Genomic DNA, 21587 nt, shown 5'->3' on the forward strand with positions numbered 1-21587 from the left:
AAAACTTAGTAAATTACGAAAACATTATATAGTGACAATCGGAATATTTTTGCATTGCAACGACAATTCTTTGTGTCGTAATAATATATTATCAAGGTAAATCGAGAAAAGCAAAAGTACTGTTAATTTATCGCTAGGCTGAAAATCGATTCCTCTCCGTGTAGGGCTTTTCTAATAAACGTGTAATAAACAACCAGCAACGTATCTTAAATGGTTGTTTATCAGTGGTGTAAAAGTTGAAGCACGTTTATTAGTAAGGATTATAGTCTGCAGAAAGACATTTGCGCGACTCTGCTACTTGTGACGTTTTAACGCTTGTGGAACTTGCCGACAATTCTTACCATTTCTCCTGACACAAACAAATAACATGAAAGGATTTCATTTTCGTGAAATCCTTGTCTAACATTTTTTCTAGGAAAGTTCCGTAATATCAGGAACACATTTAAAATCAAACAATTTGTAGTGAAGCGTTCAAACAAATTGGCATTAAAGCCCGCGCGCTGATTGATTCCGACCTGTTTAGATAAAATATTTGTTTATGTTAGCATTATTTAATCCCCATTACCAGGCGTGCAGATTATCCAGGAGGTGTCTGGATTTCCCGGGAGAAAATTCAGAGTTCGAATTGGCGAGAAGAAAATGCCGCTCGTTGCCGCGATTACTGATGATGTTATGTTGGTTTGTTGGGGGGCAGGGGGAAGGGGGGCGCGGCGGACAGCCCAGCCCGTTCAGTCCGCGCCAGCTCGCACGCCGCGCCACTCGCAGCATCTGCAGTGCCGCGCCGACCCGCGACCGAGTGCCAATTGACCGCAAAACACCGCCAAAAGGCCATTCCGGTTGCTAGTGAGGAAGCCAGGAGTCTCCTGATTGTTATGTGACCCGGGTGCTGCGACCGAGTTCCGCCGGGATCGCGTCACGCCGCGCCGACCGCAGCAAACCTATCAGCCTACCGACCCGTCGCCTAGCACCAACTCCACTCACCAACTACCACGTGGACCGGTGATATCACCTTTGAAAGGTATGTGCCGCCATTAACTTCGAGTTCACTTTTACTTTCATACCGTAATGTTTGTATTCTATGATACCGTATGTGATTGAAATGCACTCAATATACCCTCCGGTGAAGACCAAACAAGGGACTCGCTGCAATATAAATATTTCACTAAATTAATGCCGGTACTTTGATTAAAAATCTAACGAAACTCCGAATATTTGACTGGTTGGTATGTATTCTAGTATTTCAAATATAACACAGTACTTTCTTTCAAATGACATACAAAAACCTATATTACGAAATACTGAGATAAATATGACTTTTTATGCGCGTTTATATCAGCAATCTTGAAAGCTAAATTTCATTTGAAAATGTTATGTTTGTAAGAACAAAATACAACTGTTTACATTGGGGGAAATTGAAAAATATACACAAAGTAGGTTATTAGGTAGCTGGGGTTATTTAACTTAATTTTAATTTAATAAGTCGGCAAACGTCACTTCAAAATAATAAAACATGGCGGACAAACATTCATTGACACGGGAAATTTTGTACTTCGATTGAAAAAATTGTACTATAATACGTCTTTTGCCATTTCCTCCGACGTAAATAGTTGCAATAGTTTTAAACAAGTTAACTAAGTATATCATTTGTGCGTATTAAAGCTCCGTAGTAAACGTTCAAAAAGAAGAAGAAGATTATTCAAAATGGTCGCTTAAATTAAATTACGATTATAATTAATTGGCGTAAGAGAAAAGATTTAATAAAGCATGACTTATTTAAAATAGAGCAATAATCTCTCCACAAATGACTTGATTAACATTAAAAGAAACAATTTTTTTTCATACTTATAACATATTAAATAACAGATAATTTGCCAAGCATGCTCTGTTTTTTCATCGAGCAAATTTCATATAATTATTTATTCAAGTCAATACATGTTAAGGCGATGCACTACGTCGTGGAATATTTTAAATTGAGCCGCTATCAATAACAACCCTTACGTAGATGGCGATAAGGTTTAAATTCCCGCTTAACACCATCCGCCTGTTTTGATTTATGCAAGAAAAAAACATGGCCAAAAAGTGCTTTTTATTATATTTTGTGGATGTTCAGGAATAAATATTTTATTTTTTTTCGATCATTTTATAAATAACTTAATTTGCCACATTATACAATAAAATCATAACCGAAAATGGGTTCGTAAGAAGGAGATTTTAAACTTAAAAGTAGTTTTCATAGGACTTATACATTATTTTTTTCTGGGCTTGTAAAAAAACTTATTTAAAAAATACTCGATTATTTCAAAGTCCAAGATGTATTCTACTCGCAGTATTTAATTAAAGCATCTGAAACATTTCTAGGTGATCAAATTTTCAAACATCGCCTTAAATAGATTTTATCTTAAAACAATAACATTTATTTTTTTAAGAGCTTTAATTTAAGGATAAAAGAAACGTACGTAATAATGTACGCATTCAAAGGGGAACTCTTGGACGAAGAGGGATTGTTTTGAAGAATTATGTCTTTGTTTACATTGGGCCACGTGACTGATTGATAACGCCAAAGCTGCATTAACTCGTTATGATGATAAAACAGTTTGTAGCAGCACCACGATTATGTAGATTAGTTCAAAACATCTCGTGATTAGAATTTTATTGTCTTATCTCGTAAATTAAATTATTTTATGAAAATACACTTTTTGCAAGTTATGATTTAAATAATTAAGATGAATTAATTATTTGTTTGCGCCCGTACATACGTAATATGAATATGAATAAATAGTTTTGTCAAATACAGCATGGGATGGAATCACCGATAAAATAATTTATATTAATTTTTCCAAGCATAGCTTGCAAAAAGTGTATTTTCATAAAATAATTAAATTAACGCCGTCGCATAGATTGTAACATACGTTACGTTTCCCAAGAAGTACGCAGAGTACGAAAAATCTACCTTTAAAAGTGTCATGACTTATTTCTTCCAATTCTTCACAATTTAAAAGACAGTAAAATTCTAATCACGAGATATCTCAAACTAATCTACGTATTCTTGGTACAATTAAAAATTGTCTTATCATCTCACAAGTTAAATGCACCTTTGGCGTTATAAATCAGTCACGTGACGCAATATAAACAAAGACATTCGTCTCCAGAACAATCCTTCTTCGTCCGAGAGTTCCCCTCTCCTTATATATCTAACCCACCTGTAATTCTGTTATCTAATCAGTTCCCCTATCTCCTCTCATATAACTTTCCGTGTCAGTTCCTCCACAGAATGGGCTACTTGTGGTATAGTTTTTTTTATGCTTTCACTATCGCTAGGTTTTCCGGTTTCACAAAATGAAACCCAGTTTTTCGATTGTAGCTTACATTTTGTTAAAGAACACTGAAAACTTTTAAAATGGTCTGACGGACTCCAAAGTAGAAGTGGAAGGTCCTCGATCATATACGTTAATCACAGTTATTTCAGAAACCATTAGAATTTAACTGTGTATAAAATTAAAGATTTTAATCATAATTGTCTGATTCAAACATCGAATAAAAAAGAAAACTAGAAGTGCCTTTCTCCCTGACATCGTAGACTTTGAATTTTAAATTTAAGCACCAATTGGGTAAATATTTTGATCACGAAACACGCAAGGCATTTCTTGTGCTATTTATTCTATGGATTCATAGCTTCTTAATTTAACAAGTAAAATCTATATACATTTTAATCGTGAATTTAACCGAATAAAAATCTGAGATAAATCATGAAGAAGAATAGTACTAAGCTTACCTTAATTGTTATCATACTTTGATATGTAATTAAAGCCTTCTTGTAACTATATTCCGTGCAGTTAAACACATAAACCTAGGCATGCAATCTAAATACAATCGAGTATCTAAACGATTCCTTCCTGATAATATAATAGTTCTAGTTGGTGTGTTGAAGGTGATTAAACTCAGTAAATCAGGGCTGTATATAATTCCATGAATAATTTTAAAATTCCATAATAATAATAACAGTAATACAGATACATTCTTCAAATATCTACTAACTAGTTTACAAACTGAAAACTATGCTTTGAATCTATGTATGTGACAAAAAATACTACTAACATAATTAAAACAAAAAAACCTGAAAACAACTGTAAAAGTACACACTATACTGTTCGAGAGATTAGCTGAGACTGAATCATAGGAAGATATATATCGCCAAGCTACGACCAAACTGTACCTACTACCAAAGCTGCTGAGCCAATAAAAATGTGTGTTTGGTGTCTAGATGAAAGAAAGGCTGCGCGCGCACCGCGGCTGTGCGAAGTTGCGATTTGCGGCAGTACACGCAGAAAAATGACTGTCGTAAATTATCGGTAATTCCGATTGAAAACGGGATTACAGGTCTTACGATAAATTAAGGCGATGCACTAGGTCGTGTAATATTTTAAATTGAGCCGCTATCAATAACAACCCTAACGTAGATGGCGATAAGGTTTAAATTCCCGCTTAACACCATCCGCTTGTTTTGATTTATGCAAGAAAAAAACATGGCCAAAAAGTGCCTTTTATTTTATTTTGTGGATGTTCAGGCATAAATATTTAAATGTTTTTCGATTATTTTATAAATAACTTAATTTGCAACATTATACAATAAAATCATAACCGAAAATGGGTTCGTAAGTAGGAGATTGTGAACTTCAAAGCAGTTTCCTTAGGCCTTATCCATAATTTTTTCTGGGCTTATAAAAAGACTTATATAAAAAAATACTCGATTATTTCAAAGGCCAAGATATATTCTACTCGCAGTATTTAATTAAAGCATGTGAAACATTTCTAGGCGACCAAATTTTCAAACCAAAAACACATGATTTTGCGTTACTACGTATGGCATTGCCTTAACCAGTTTCCTGTAAAGCTTTTTAATAAATTACTAATATATTATCACGATGTCAGAACACTTGTTCATGAAAAGCCGAATATTTTTCGTCAAAGTCATTATATATATATATCAAGACGAAAATATTCAGTTCGACATCGTAATTTACCAAAAGTTTTTCAGGAAACCTGTTGCTCTATTCGTTAAGGCCTGCAATCTCGTTTTCAACAGGATTACAAATAATTCATAAAATAATAAGATTCTTAATAAATTGATCAACAGCAATTTTTGTCCGAGTATGTGTGAACGATGTTGGCGACACTTTTGTGCGCCTGGTTTCAGGTAAATTAATAACGGGCCATTGTCGATCTTCCCTGTTTTGATATTTTGAAGTTGAATATATAAAATCCAGCTTTGAAAAAATCGGTCGCTTCTCCTCCCCCCACCCCTCTCCTTCCCGCTAGAGCCATAAGCAGGTACTTAGTCGGAGTAACAGTGACCGATTAAGAAAACACCGTTAAATATTCAAATTGACTTTAATTGGACCACGATAAAGATATTTCGAGTTTTTAATTAGTTTTGTCCGCAAACTACGTGGGAGGTTGGACAGAAAAATATTAAAATCCAGTTTTAAATGATTGTTTTTAAGGCTTACGAAATGCTTTCGATCGTTGCTTGATCAATATGGCTTCTCGTGAACGTGTTTTACCGTTTATTTTTTCGTATTTTTGTTTCTCTGTGTAATTTCTTGAATCAGTTAAATATTTAAAAAATAATCAAGTTATCTCTGTATTATTTAGTGTTGTATTTTAGTATTTTTGAGAGAAATTATGAATAAATCCTCATATTTAAACTATATTTATATTTATCCTCACTGGGATCTCCCGTGCTGAGGATTTTATTTAAATATTAATGAAATTTAGTAGCATGGATAATATTTAGTAATTTTAAATGATTTAATTCAGTGTTTTTTAGAAATAATTATAAATATATTACATGGAAAGACCAGTCTCCGTATTTAGGTTTAAAAACTTCCAATTCTGTATTTATTGACTGAGCCTTGCTATTTCCCGTTTTAAATCGAACGTGTTTGTAAATTAGTTTGTACTTTCCATTTCCGGTTCAAGATGATGGCCGTTTTAATGGCCGGTTAAGTTTTTTTTCTAATTTGCAATCGTCATGTTTATTAGGGCTTTATTATTAGCACTTTTCATTATTATGGCTCTTAGAAAAATGAGTACTGCTAATTGATTAAGAATCTCTTCAAATTAATGTTAATCCGGTTAAAAACCTGATTGCAAGCCTGTGACGAATGGATTAACAGGCTTCCTGATAAAATTTTAGTAAATATCGAATACACTATCACGGCCTATAAAGGCCTGCAATCTCGTTTTTAACCGGATTATCAATAATTTAATGAGATATCAATACTCATTTTTCTTCGTGTAAAGAGAGTTCAAAAAAATAATTGGCATGGAGATAGTGAAGTTTATTAGGACAAATTGTATAAATAAATTTAATCGTAGGAAAAAAAAAGAAGATTGTAATTTATTACTAACCGATGTAGCAAAGTCCGTTTTCGTTTATCCGTCTGCAAATTTATTTGTTACGTTTCGGTTCCGTTTTCAAAGTGGTGGCTCTTTTCAAAACTGTGAAATCTTCATGTAGGTATTTTAGGACCTACTTAAACATATTAATTTTCAGAGGAAATATACTTTTTTTGACACGAGATCTAGGTACTGTTCACAGAATTACTTTGTAGTAGATATGAAATCGCTTGTAGTCAAATTTTATTTTGTTTGTTCTGTATTTGAATGTAAATTTTTGTTCCAGCTCTTGGACGTAGTGGTATGGGGCGGGGGCGGGGGCGGGATTGTTCGGGGGTGCCTCAGTGAGTGGTGCGGGGGGCGGGAGGATGAGGGCCGCCCTCGTAGCCGCCTGCCTGTTGCTGCTGGCTCCCATCACCGGATCCTACCAGTAAGTAACCACTAACTTTTCAATAATTTTTCCAACGCTTCATGTTCTCCTGATACTTTTTAATGGTTAAACGCCTGAAAATTTATTTGTTCAATTTGTTGAGATATTATTTTTATGTTTATTACGTTACCGTTTATTGACTAGAAAGCCGAAAGTCGCGGATTCTTATCCCGGCGTGCGCAAGTAAATTTTATTTGAATAATTTGTGTTATTTCATAATATATTAATGAATAATCATATATAGTGTACTTGCGGTACGTTCCAGGATGGAAGATACTCTCAGTATCGCCCTAGTTTAAGACTATCAATCAGAATTGAAACGTTGCTTGAAATGGCTTTATCCGTGTTTGGTGACAAGATCTGAATAGCCAAGTACTCCCCCACCTACCTCTTCCCCTTCTCCTTTCCCTCCCCACCTTCAGCCTAACAACATACCCCACTTGGGGATGCCATGGTCTCACTGGCTCCAAGCGGTTGGGAGCAGTTGGGAATCTAGTGCGGTATTCATATAAAAAAACCTAAGGCTACTCGCCTCATTAGACGATATCTGTTCTGATGTTCCAAAGTTTCATGCTTTCTTTGACAGACTATCCTACCAGGAATCGTACTGACATCAAGCGTTCCAGGCTCTCTATGATAGTGAAATCGATAATTTTACAAAACAGGCGTAACTACCGACGATTTTATACCGATTTGCCAAGCACGTTCGCGCCGTTGATAGCCAGTAATAAGATAATAAGATAATGCAATATCTAATAAATCGATATACGCTGGCAACACTGGCGAATCTGTTTACGAATTGACATTCCTAAAAATCAGACTTCTACGTAAAAGTTGAAAATTTTGATTTGAAATAATAACTTAATTAAAGATAGGCAGTCCGTACATACTTTTGACTGTAAAAAGAGGAGTTAATTAGTGCACGAGGTCTTTAACCATAACAAATAACATTTGTTTCTCCTAGTTGGTACGGAATCAATTGATTGCGTCTAAGATGAATTAATTGAGTCTATCGGGTATATTTCTTTCAATTTTAAGAGCTTAGTTAGTTCACCTACATTTATTAATAAGCCAGTTATTTCGCAACGAACGACGTTATTTGACAGTTCATCTGACATCTTGGAAGATATTTCACAACGAACGATATTATTTGACAGTTCATCTGACATCTTGGAAAATATTTCACAACGAACGACATTATTTGACGGCTCATCTGACACCTCGGGAGTCGCGTTGAAAGCAGCGGCTTCATATTCTGACCATGCTCGCAAATATCGCTTACTGACCATAGATATCGTATTTCGTCAAAATCGTATTGATGAGGTTTTACTGATCTACCGTGCTAGATACCCAGATCCTCATAAGGTTTTTTTCATCCTATTCGAAAAATGAACAGAGGAAATTTAACAAGGATATAAAACTGGTTGTTAGCACTATTTAAAATCCCCATTGCTGCAAAATGAAAAACGTTAAAAAATGCTACGACTGTTACCTTTCAAATGTGGTCTACGTGACCATCTTATATCATAAGATTAACGTCTTGAATACTTCAACATTAATACACTTAGGACAGGTTGTTTTGGAGAATTTGAATAATTCATCAAATATCAACGTTCATTTTTGGGTTCTGTCAAAGTCCTATTCAAGTTCTGTTATTATATCAGTATAGGCTAGTTGCTTGACAGAACTGAAATAAGAACAGAACTTTAAAAAATCTTTCACTAAACTTAAAATTTATTTTGAAATTTGAATCAATTTGTTCAAATTCTCCGAAACCACCCGTCCTTAAAATTAGAAGTCAATTGATTGATTTAATATTTTTACATAAAATAATTCACGGTAATCTGGATATTATGTCTTAGCAATATTGAAGTAAATATTCCAAGTTCCTATTATTTAAGGCGCCATAGAACGTGCCACCTGAATACATTTGTAAATGATATTGACCACTTTAGCCCACTGCCCCAAATTACCGACCATACATAGATATTGTGTGCTGAAGTAGACATTTTGGTCGATAGTTATTTATATAGATAAAAAAAACGTTCTGCCATTGCTTAAAAATGTCTAGCAATTGTTGAGCTAGTTACATTGTGCATCAATCGTGTCACTTTTTGTGTTTCTCGTGCTTCTCCTCTCTTGCCTCTCTTTGTAATATTTCACATTTTAGTGAGTTTAAATATAATTTAATGGCTTTATAATTTTATATAACTTAGTTTTTAGAACTAGATTCTCGTGTAAGTAAGGGCATCTGTAAAAACCTTGCATAAATAAATACATTTGTATACAAATCCACCTAAATTTTTTAATTAATTATAGGTAACATATAATACCTTTTTGATACGGTTTTCAAGGTTGTTCCGATGCGTCTTTTGCATATAATTGAAGAAATTTACAGACCTGGAGTTCTGCAAGAGAAAAAAGTCGGTGACCAATTCTGTCTGTGCGCTTAGTTCTTCTAAACTACGGAAGGTTAAAATATATAATACATGCATATTATATTTATAGAAAAGTCTCGGAGCAACGCTGGGTACACATCAGCTTGTTTAGAACAGAAGACGGCCAATAACTAAAATGCTCTCTGGAAATTAAGCAATTCTACATAACTTTCAAGTACTTACCTAATAATAATTTCAATACTTTGACTTCAAAGCAGTAAGTTTTCTGCATGTAGGCATAAATCATAATATTTATTGTTAAGCGCATGACTATACACTATTCCAAGTTAGTTAGTATTCAGCTAAGAACAGAGCCATAACAAATGTTAATAATACCAGGACCGATGAAAACGTTTACTAATAAACTAATACGTACCTAAGTAGTGAGTGATAAGGAAAGAATAATATCGTGATGAAATTCTAGAAGAACGACCGGAGTCGAGAGATCAACTTTACTTTAAAGAGGTCGCAGTCTTTATTTATAAAGTATCTTATTGTATTTCAATCATGCTACCTCTACTGCATACAATATACCGAACAAATCAACATTCATCTCAGTTTTCTATTCAAAACAAATATATGAACGTGACAGTCGTTTATTTGTGATATTTCCATGACTATGGAATAGTGTGGATGTCGCAAGGCAAGAGGCAAAGAGGCAAAACATTTCCATCTGCAGTTACGCAGTTCTTCTATTGTACGTCTCGTGTTCTCTTTATGCTGACAATTATCGTGGCTACTTGCTACTTGTTGATTGTGACATTGTCACATACGCGGGACGAGCTTTTAAGATATTTTGACAGCCATTGTCGCGCGGTACCGTACGAGGCTTTACCGCCTTCCGTACCGAGGAAGATTATTCACATCGCGTGAGGTCTAGTAGGACCCGTAACGTAACTAATAACTACATGCATTTCGCTTTCAATTTTTTGTTATGTTCTTTATATGCTCACATTCTTTAGTTAATGTTACACTTACGCAACACATTTTCAACAGCAATACATCGAAATGGTTTTAGTGGTGTTTGGTTTGAATAGATCTGTAAAGGCAATTATTTCCCAATCTTCCTATTCCTCTCACCCCTCCCTTCAGCCTCACAAATACCTCAATTCGGGATGCTATAGTCTCACTGGTTCTTGTGCAGTACTCGTATAGTAAAGAAAATACATTGTACCACCAGGAAAACATATCGAGTGGTAAACAATTCGGCAGGTAAGTACCTACTGTAACCGCGGTGGGCCAAACACTTTAGACTATGCACTCCTCTCGCTTCCTCCTTTCCTCTCCCAATATTATGTTGTAGAGGATGTGGGTTACATGCATTAACATTGCTTCGATAATTCAATTATCAGCGTTTAGAAGCCTATCACGGTTTTTATTATACTTCAAATACAAATGTAAACCTCGACAGACCGCTAATTAATTTTTGACTCCTACATTTAACCAAATAGTTTTACAATATTAAGAGGTTGAGATTTTTTTCAGAAAGTGTTGCTTCTACATATCTACACGCGAGTGTAACAGTAATCTGATGAAATCAGAATTTATAATGTGAATAAGACGAAATCACTGCATACATCAGGAATATTTTTTTATGTAAGTAAATGGTCATTTTTGATACTTAAAAATATAACATCAAAACGGGTTGAACCTCGTTTTAATTATTATTAAATTAAAGAGCAGTTTTTAAATTTTTATTTATGAAAAACAACCATTTGTAGATGAACACTCATTTGGCCTGGAACTAAAATTTTCAATCTCTCGCTGGAACATTGCTCTCAGAATTGCATTAATTTCTTCTGTGATTCTTCGCAAAATATTAAAGTTGGGTAGTATAGGGTTACGAAGTATAAAGTACAACTTAACCTTTTCAGTAGCTCCTCCGTAGCAAAAAATCAGCAGACGTTAAATCTGGACTCCTCGGTGGCCATTTGATGTTACCTCGGCGACTAATTATTCTTTCAGGGAATAAATCTTGAAGAGCATCTAACGAGTCATTTGTTACGTGGGAAGTGGTTTAATCTTGCTGAAATAATGTGTTGCGGTTGTAGCCAATCTGGTTTCTGGGGCCAAAAAATCCCGGATCATATGGCAATATCGATCGGAACGATATTCTGAGACACCCAATATTACCAATAACGTCTTTTGCATCTACGCAAATCGGATGAGGAAATTAAATTAAGTAAATAGGAAAGTATTTACCTGTGTTTCAGGTAAATTTTGATCAAACGAAATTACGTATAGATACAGCAAATATTAATGTAAGATATTCACAGAAGTTTAAAATAACTTTTAGGTAAATAAATACACGTAGGAACTAGGAACATAGGAATACTACTTGAAACCTGGTTGTTTATTTATTGTACATATTATGAGGAACATAAACACCTCGATACACGGTTCAAAGTGGCCTGTAAAGATCTTTACTGCTCATCTTTGCTATAGCAGCTTTATGCGTAATCGAGCAAATCGGGCTGACAGGAAAATAATCCTTGTCACCTCTGGCAAGGTAATTAGCAATTAGTAATGTCTCGACTAAACCTGCAATGCTGGTAGCAGTAGGCACTGAAAATCCTCTAATGGTCACAACATTGTCATAGATTAAGTCTCATTAATTTACAAGACAAGCGGTTGGTAAATGAGCTACAAGTTGATATGATCGTTGTTTTGTTAAATTGAGCCACTGCGCTTAGTACGCGACGCTTAATTTATTTAATGATCCGCTGTCGCATTAATCGGCTGTAAAATGCAGCGCTGCATAATAATGCACATTGTCTCGGCAGCCAGTCGTTGATTGATGTTTTGATTTGCATGGGATAAATGGTAGTAATTTATCGTCTTTACAAGTCTCGCAGAGTCTTTTGAAATATAATTATGCAAATAGAAATCTTGCGCGCATTAATTTGGCGTGAATAGCCATTTAAGATATCTTACAAAGTGTAATTACTGGAAGATGGAACCAGACGCACTTTGGATAAAATTGCCAACTTTGGAAATCATTTATTATTTATTACATAAAGTTACATACTGTCTTTCAAATTTCTCACTATATTACGTTTATGTATTACCTATGTGAAATCTTGCGTAACTCATCGCCTTGGGAATTTTAATTATAGAACTTTCTGAAAACCACATATATCCAGGTGTAGGTACAAACTACGCGTGAAATGTAGGGGAATCAATTAGAATGGAGAAGTTATTACTGGTGCATAATAAAATTCTACATGATTCGAAAACACTACCAAACCAGTTGTGCTGCTCGTGGGAATTGGGGATTAAATGAGTATAGAGAAGCAATTATTCTTAGAAAAAATAAATTTGTCTTAGTTATTCTGAAACGGTAAAAATCAAGATTTTATTCTCTTATTATTAATATATATTCATTAATACTCGTAATAAAGAAAATGTTTTCTGATTCAATCACAGCTCTAAAAGTGCATTTTGTTTGTATTGAATGTATTTAAAGAAGTTTTTTAGGTGAATATGCTTTTTCTACTTGATTCGAAAACGGCATAAACAAAGTAGGTATGTAATTAAGGATTTGATGAGTAATTTATTCTTATTAAAGACTAGCTGACGTGTACCTATCGTCGCTCAACTTTTTTATAATGTAATATGCATGTAAGATATATATAAACCTTCCCTAAATGTACTTCTTCTTCTGGAAATACTCTAAGTGTTGGTGAAACCCCTATCAAAATTCGTTGCGTAGTTTATAAGAATTAAGCACACAAACAGACAGACGCGAATAGCGACTTTGTTTCATTCTATTTAGAGATTAATTAGTAATTAATTCTTTGTTTATTAAAGATAATGTATCTTATTCTGCCTATAACGGTGTTCTTACATTCCAAGATTAAAAATTTACTAATATATTTCTTCTTTATTCGAAAACAATACAAATCTAGCTGTGTTGCTAGGAAGAAAGAGTTATAATCTTATTAAATACAATTCATCTCGTTTCGTCGGTACGGTGTTCTTATTTTATAAGATGCATGAGTTATTGCGTAACCATTTGACTCTATATATTTATGTGTATTAATATTAACTGCATTGCAACGACCAATAAAATATAAATTGCAGTTCAGTGCCCGGTCCCCGTTTCCACTCGACACCAGTGCAATAAATTATCTTGGGATCTCCTAGAGATGAGACACTGTAGATGCGGCGTAGAGAGAAGACAGTATAGTAGGTCCAGTAAGTTCCTGGTATTCTTCTTCGTTCGCTTTATTTAAGTATTGCGACTAGCTTATTCCTTTGCTGGATGCGAATATATCTGGCACTTGGCCGAGGACAGGGACAGACTGACCACTGAAATAGGCTTAGGAATATTTAAAAACTTTCCTTAGTACGAGGCAATGGGGTATTGCCATAAACTAATGTACAGAAGATTTAAAGTTAATTGTTATTTATTTATTTATTTATACGCCCATTGAGCTTTTACATACATAGGTAATAAAAAAATAATATTCTGAAGATTGCAAGTTCACAAAAGTAATAGTAAAAATACATATAACCATATCCATTTGACATATTATAACAGCAAGTAAATAGTACAAAAATAAGAATATTCCTACTCCTAAGTTATACAGACTTAAATTATTATTATTATTTTTTTTTATTATTTTAATATAGATCATAGTTACATTAATACATACATTTTTTTGCAAAATATAATATTTAGGTACATAATTGGTCATGTATACCTTATCAGAAAAGAGGAGCTCTTGTGCCTGATAAGGGAGCCACGATTCTTACTTCAGTGATTCAATGTTATGTGTAAAATATAAATATAATATATCCATATATTTTTTAATATGAGTTTTTTTTGAAAAAAAGTTTGATTTTATTGATTTGTTCTTGTTGGTTCGTAATACAGCGCAATTCGGAAGTTAATAAGAAATTAGTTAATAAGAAATGTAAAGTTTATATGTAAATGCTATGTAGTGGCAGCAGTAACATGATACAATACGACACATAGTGTATGAGGCCTGTGAGTAAGAAAGCTAACGAAATAATTATTATTGGCAGTATTGTTAACAAATATACTGCGTTTGACTGGTTGTAGTGGCCTGCTAAATCGAGGGCGATCGGTCAGCCATTTTACATAGTTTATATAAAAATATATTGTGCAGATTATAAATAAAGAATAGCAAATCAATAATATAACATTCACCGTTAGACATATAAAACCAAACAAAAAGCAAATATAAACATGATAGTTTGTAGGTATAAGCCTGTTTTGCCTGTTTTATAATTGTTCTATATTTTATTTTGTAACCGTTCTGAAACTATGCGATTTTAATATTTTCATTCCATTATTGATTTTAAAACCGATCTAAAATTACACATTTCTGAACTGTTCACACTGGCTGCAACGTCATTATGACAAAGAAAACGTTACCGGCTGCTAAGACCGCTGTCACCGACTTCGGCCGGTGTAACGTCAACAACGTTATATACGTTTTGGCGGCAAATCAAAAATGGTGCATTTTAAATAGTCATGGAAAATTTATATGTCAACATAAAAATAAAATAAATGTATCGTTATCGTTTTTTATCTTAATTTTTTTAAACTATGTACAAAACAGTTTTATCATTTCAGGAACTATGTACTTAATTATTTAACTGAAAATGAATGAAACCTTTTGCAAAATTGTATTTTTCTACGATATTTATTTTTAATTTTATATCAAATCCGTACTGTAGGCCCTAAGGTTAAGCTAAAAGCCTTTTTGGGGATGCTGTGTAGGGGGTCTTCTTAAGGCGGTGTGTAACGGAAAATACATATTATACCGATCGAATAAAATAAATCCTTCGATACAGCAGAATAAAGACCACGAATTCAGCTTTTTTTGTGAAAAAAGGACAAGAGTCCCAACTGCTCCGAACCAAGCCAGCGAGACTATGACATTCCCAATTGGGGTAAGGTTAGAGGTTGAAGGTAGCAGAGAGGGGAAGGAGATAGGGGAAGCGGAATATGGGCAAGTACCTGACTATCCAGACATGGTTTCTAAATACGAATAAAGCAATTTCGAGCATCGATTGAATTCTGAATGGTGGTCGTACATCAGGGCGGTACTGAAAGTATATTACACTTTGGAACGTGCAGCAAATATACTATATATTATTTTAAATGAATATATTTTGAAATGTTAATAATTTTGAAAGCAACGTTTTTTGGAAAATGACCTTTAATATCCCAAATCCTGGTAGGTACCTATCCGTTAGCCTACCACGCCATTACATCCCTGTTGAAATGAACTTAGCTTTATGCAGCAACCAATTAATATGAAAATGACTTTGCATGATCCTAATTAAATGGTTTCAAACGTAAGTCAACAAATGGTTCCATGATAACTCAACACAGTGACAATTCAACACACTTTTAAAAAGTGATATAAAGTCATTAGAAACGATGAAAAATATTTTTTTTAACCTAACCTACTTAACACAGTTAAAAAAGTTTTTGTTTCATCACTTTCCATGACTTTATATACCTTTTTAAAGATGTGATGAATTATCATTGTGATGATTTATCCGGTCATCGCAACAAATACCTCCAATTTTTCATTTGAACTACACATTAGACTATATGTTTCCAATAATTGTACCTACCCACCTTACTTCGAGTTATAGTAATTCCTTACATCATTCATGTTCATTTCGTGTCTGAAACATACCAATGCTTCAGTTATTCGGACACGAAGAAAAATTAGTAATGCTAATTAATTAAGAATCAGACCTTTAACAAATGAATTACTCACTGAAATGGGTAGGTACTCGGATCACTTGACGGTGCCATGTCTTCAATAGGCATCACCACTGTACTTAATACTTTATTCAGTTATTAAATATGTAGATAACTATTTACTGCCAGAACTCAAAAATACCAAGATATGTTTATCTGCTTTGTTTTGAACACAAAATTTAAATCCATTATTATTTCCTAACGTTCATATCAGTTTCAGCCAAACCATGTTAAAAGTGGAAGATACTCTCAGTATCGCCCAGGTGAAATCTATTAAGGTTCGAAACGTTGCTTGAGATGGCTTTGGCCGTTTTGGTACCAGATCTGAATAACCACTTAGGGTTAGGTACATACCCACCTTTTCATCATCTTTCTATCCCCATTTTCTTCATCCTCATAACATCCCCCATATGTGAAGTCCTATTGGCTCCAGATAGTCAGGAACAGTTAGGACTCTTGTTTGGCATTTACATAAAAAAAACTACCCACAATTCAATTTTAACAATGAAAAACATGAATACATTTTGTCATCTGGCATCATTCATAAATTTCCGAGAAAAGAACAACCGTATTATCAAATAAAAAATCTCATTAATAAACTACCGTTTACGACTGCGAAGTTTCGTTTCCCACGCAAAAACCGCAGACACGTGACCTCTTTGTTTTGCCTTTGTTATCTGACATTTGTATGACATAATAATACATCGGACATTTTAAACATTTTCTAAACAATTTTATACATTAAGTACCTACCTGCTTCACATCATATTAAGTCCAAGGATAAGTTTATTACATAAGATAAGTATTATGTTTTAAGATTAGAGTAATTAGAATAAATACTATTGTCTCGGTTTTATTTCAAAAATAATATGCATTAGCGTTGCGAAATGTCCGAGTAGAAGATTTATTATTTATTAAAATTACTATTTAAATAGTACACAACAATTTTGCATCATTATAGTGATTTATAGCGATATTAAATTAATTAATTATGTCATAAATCAGCGATGAAAACATTTTTTTAAAAATTTGATTAGTGTTAATGATCCATTCGGGAGTGTAATTCAATAAATTTAAAATATCACAAGGCTATGTTTGATTTTATAAAACCGTAGTATAAAAATACATACGAATTTTTATGTACTTGCACATACACATATATAGAAATGGTTATCGTAATAAACAAAAAATTCTGTAATCATCGTTGTTTAATACCCTTCCAAAAAAATTCAAAATAAATCGCCTGCGGCGCGTTTTTACACTTTAGTGCATTTAATAAACATACGGATAAAAACGAGTGTCGCTAATTTATTAAGAACCTTTTCAAATTATTGCAGTTCTTTAACGGATGACCTAACGGGTTTCCCGATAAACTTTTAGTAAATTATCTAGTTCTAGTAGTTTACTAAAAGTTTATCAGGAAACCTGTTTATTAATTCATAAGGCTTGCAATCCAGTTTTGAGCCAGATTACCAATAATTTGAAGAGATTCTTAGTAAATTAGCAACACCCCTTTTTGTTCCGCTTATCTTCCAGTGGTAAAAAATATTGATTCCGGTCGCATGCATGTTAAATTAATTGTCATATTATTATTGATGGTCAGTAAAAAAAATCAAAATAAATCGCCTCTGGAGCACTCTCATTTGGTATTATTACTGAGAAGCAACAAGTTGTAAGTGCCAATTGTTAAAATTATCACTTCAGGACACTGACTCTGACAGTATGTTCAATTTACTGTTAAACTACATTCAAGAATCGTCACTGTTTGATATCTTCAAAATACTTTCTGAAGTGAGCCTGCGGCACGTTTCTGTGGTCAGGTTAACAAGTTGGGTTGGTTAAATTATTATTGATTCCAGAAAATTACCTCACCGATTAAAAATTTATGTGTGCACCCAATAAGTAAAACTGATTTTACGATTGATTTAATAAATTCGCTGAGAATTGAGATGAAAGGAGAGATAGAAAAAGGGGGTACTGGTATCAGAACCAGAAGGTGTCTCGCCATAGTTGTCAGCTTCACCGTTCCCCGAGCGTGCAATATAAATCAGAGACAGAAGCAATCCACGACTGCTCAACGTGGTAAGGACGGGAAGAATTACAGTTTTCAATGTATTGAATTCAAGAAAAACTCGTCGCGTACATCTTCGAGCGGATCGTAATTTCTGATTAGGGCACGCGCAATAAATTTATCAATGTTCCCCGTCTTTGTTACATTTAAAATGTTTAAGATTAGCTGCAGAATTCCAGTCCGCTGTGACTTTTCAACAACATGGTTAAAAGAAAGGAAATTCCTGATTCAGGTAAAGCTTTACTATTGATCAATTGAATGGGTGACAAGGAACAATTTGGATACACAGGAACTGTAGTGATATAAAAATAGCCTTCAAGGATCGGAAAATTTCTCAATCTTCAGCCCTTTATGAGATGGCATTTATTGTATTCATTTCATTTGACATTAATGATAGGTATCTTGCTTTTCAGTGTTTGCTATGTCCACCTACGCGAAGCTGAAAACAAAACTCTTCAAATAAAATAAATACCTAATTTCGATCAAATATTAAATAAATGTTTATCTAGCATCTAAGTGAACCTATAGTTTATATAATTATCTCTAAATTTCTGTGCTTTTTATTCTTATTATGTTGTCTTATTAGAAGTGCAGTCACAAGGAGGATATCTATAATTGGTTTTATTTTTGCCATACTACACATGTACAAACTGATCAAATATAAATTGTCGATTATAAATTATATTTCATATTGTATCTCGTTTTTTTACTATAATTGTTAACATTTGTATGCACTTCTTTTCTGATGGCAAAACTCAAAAGGCAATATTTTTCTTTGATTATTGTATTCTTAATCAAAAATTTATTTACAAAGATAATATTTGAAATGAAAATTAACTTGTCGACATGCATTTTTGTTACATCTTTTAAATATTATTATTTTTAGAAATTTTGCATCATCGTAAAAAAATAGTGTACATCAGTTTTGACTAGTCATTGGTTTTGACATTTCAATCAAAAATTGTAAAGAACGCGTTCTTTGTTTATTTACAAAAAATTATTTGATAAAATACAGTAAAAAAATATTTGAAATCCATTTTCAAATGATTTGAAGTGGCCCAAGGAACATTCTCATAGCTTTAAAATATTTGCACGTAAGTAGCCAACACTTGACAAGTTGCGTATAGGTACATAAGTGGCGGGTAATTATCGTGACTTTGCGATTACAGTGTAAGATCTAACTGGTGACTAGTGCCATCTGCAGAGTGGCCAATTAGTCATTGTTAACCTGAACCGGGTTCATCCCTAATTATTTATCACGCAAAGCAGTGCTCCAGGGCGTTGCGTCTTCTTTATAACTCGCAGTACCTACCTTGTTGGGTACACGAAACAATGTTAGTTGGGTACCTTCCATCTGCTACTGGACGCTAATGAAAATACTGCATTAACTAACTAACTAACTAACCATCACGCCGTTTACTCGTAGGTGTAGGCAGAGAGGACGGACCGCCAAACAACTTGGTTTTGGCACATACTCCTTGCCTCATTGACATTCATACATCGCCTCATACATACTCTTCTATTATTCTGACTCTTGACATGACCCGACTCAAGTATCTGATTCGCTTCGTCGTGCCATGTCTTCCTCGGGCGTCCCCGACTTCTGCTACCAATCACATTTGCATCGTATATTCTCCTTACACTCCTTTTTTCGATAATTCGCTCTACAAGCTCAAACCATCTAAGCGTCCCTTTCTTGATCTTACTCATTACGCTAACATAATCCTTGCACTATACATACATTGTTTTAACACACATACGCCTCAGGGATCTCATTTCTAGAGCATTCAGTCTACTTTCATCCTTTCTCTACCAGTTCCATGCCTCACTTCCTTACATCAGGGTAGGCGCCAGCACTCCATTGTGGACTGTTAGCTTCGGACAATTTATTGTTAGCGCCAACTGCGTTCAGTTCTCCATTAATGGAGTTACCTGCATTTACCCTACTTTCAATATCTCTTGTTAGCCTTCCCATCTCTCGTAAACATACTCCTTAAATACACAAACTCATCCACCTGCTCCAAGTATTAAAATTATAATAAATCAATTTTAACCGGATTACCAATAATTTGTTATCAACTCGTAGATACCAAAACGATAACGAAAAACCTAAAATCTTTTTAATAAAAGATGTATAGTTTTAATTAAAGCAGATATTTCAGTAATTGTCTGATAGATTCACACTAGTGGTTGATACTCCAGTTAGTTCACTTTAGGTTTAATGTTGGCTTAATAAAAGTTTCCCCTCGGTTATCGTTTCGACATAGATGTAAATAACCACAATTATTATTATTTCTGGAAATAATCTCTAAGCGTCTCGCGTTGGGAGCGATATTAATATTTGTAGGCAAGTTTAATTAGTGCGAAACGCGTGTTTGCGGACATGGAAACATAGGAAATATCTATAAATCATATTGACATACCAAATCTAAATATGTCTTTCGGAACTGATGTTAACATACCTACATCGGTCGTTTGGAATATTAAATTATTTGCAGATTATTATTACTCTTACACTCAGCAAAGTTTCCTTCACAACTTGGGATAAGATTTATACCGTCTTCTGCCGAGTGCGAGGATGTTATTAAGTTTAACATAGAGAAAATAATAAAAAAATATATATAAATTGGTGAAAAAGATGCTGACCTTGAACGCGATGATATTTATGAGTAAATATAATATACAGCCTACCACCCAAATACAATAAAAAAATATATACTACAAGGACATTCACAGACATAACACAAGAAAGTGCGATGAAATTAGACAACCAATAGAGAACAAACCAAATATACAAAATAGTTGACAATACAGTGTATCCGGGAGTAAAGTGCGCTAACTTCGGGAGGCGATTATACGTGATTGTAGGAGTAACAAATATAAATAACTTCAAAATTACAACTTTTTTTCACATATGTGAGGTACAAACTTACCCTTATAAATTCGCTGTGAGCTTGCCGAGAACGCGGTGGCAACATTTTGATCAGCCCGTAACCATTGAAACCGCATGAAAACAATAACATTAGGCCGAGAGTTTGACGTTTACAATTACGCTACAATATCGTATGTTTTGAAACAAATTCGAGTTTCAGAGAATTTAAACAGTTTATCAAATTTAAAATAAAGTTTTCTGAAAGTTCTATTCAAGTTCTGTTATTATTTCAGTTCTGTGAAGCAACTGGTCCCTAACTAAATAACAACAGAACTTAAATAGGACTTTCACAGAACCTGAAAATTAACATTGAGTTTTGATGAATTGTTCAAATTCTATGAAACAACCCATCATAACAAAATGTAGTTATACTTTGGATGATAAAAATATTAATCTATTAACCATTTAAATAATTTAACTTTTGATCAATTCAATTTAACGAATTTTCAAAATTTCCATTTTTCATGTGTATTTACATCATATAACCCGTAAACTTAATGAATGTCTACCATTGATATATTATAAATTAGCAATGATGTCTACCCATCCTTCGTGGTTGAAACCGG

At 33.8% G+C, this 21587-nt stretch overlaps 1 protein-coding gene across 1 annotated transcript in view; it reads left to right on the top strand.

Annotated features, from left to right (window-relative positions):
- Window positions 1-747: 747 nt before the first annotated feature.
- Window positions 748-21587, top strand: part of Wnt6 (Wnt oncogene analog 6) — a 97799-nt gene continuing 76959 nt past the window's right edge. The window contains exons 1-2 of the mRNA XM_089651220.1: window positions 748-1018; window positions 6686-6829. Of these exons, the coding sequence (XP_089507346.1) occupies window positions 6768-6829 (62 nt within the window). The 5' untranslated portion in view covers window positions 748-1018; window positions 6686-6767. The remainder of the gene's footprint in view (window positions 1019-6685; window positions 6830-21587) is intronic.

This window comes from Hesperophylax consimilis, chromosome 4 (assembly GCF_061612785.1).
Source record: "Hesperophylax consimilis isolate HC1 chromosome 4, BYU_Hcon_1.0, whole genome shotgun sequence".
NCBI lineage: Eukaryota > Metazoa > Arthropoda > Insecta > Trichoptera > Limnephilidae > Hesperophylax > Hesperophylax consimilis.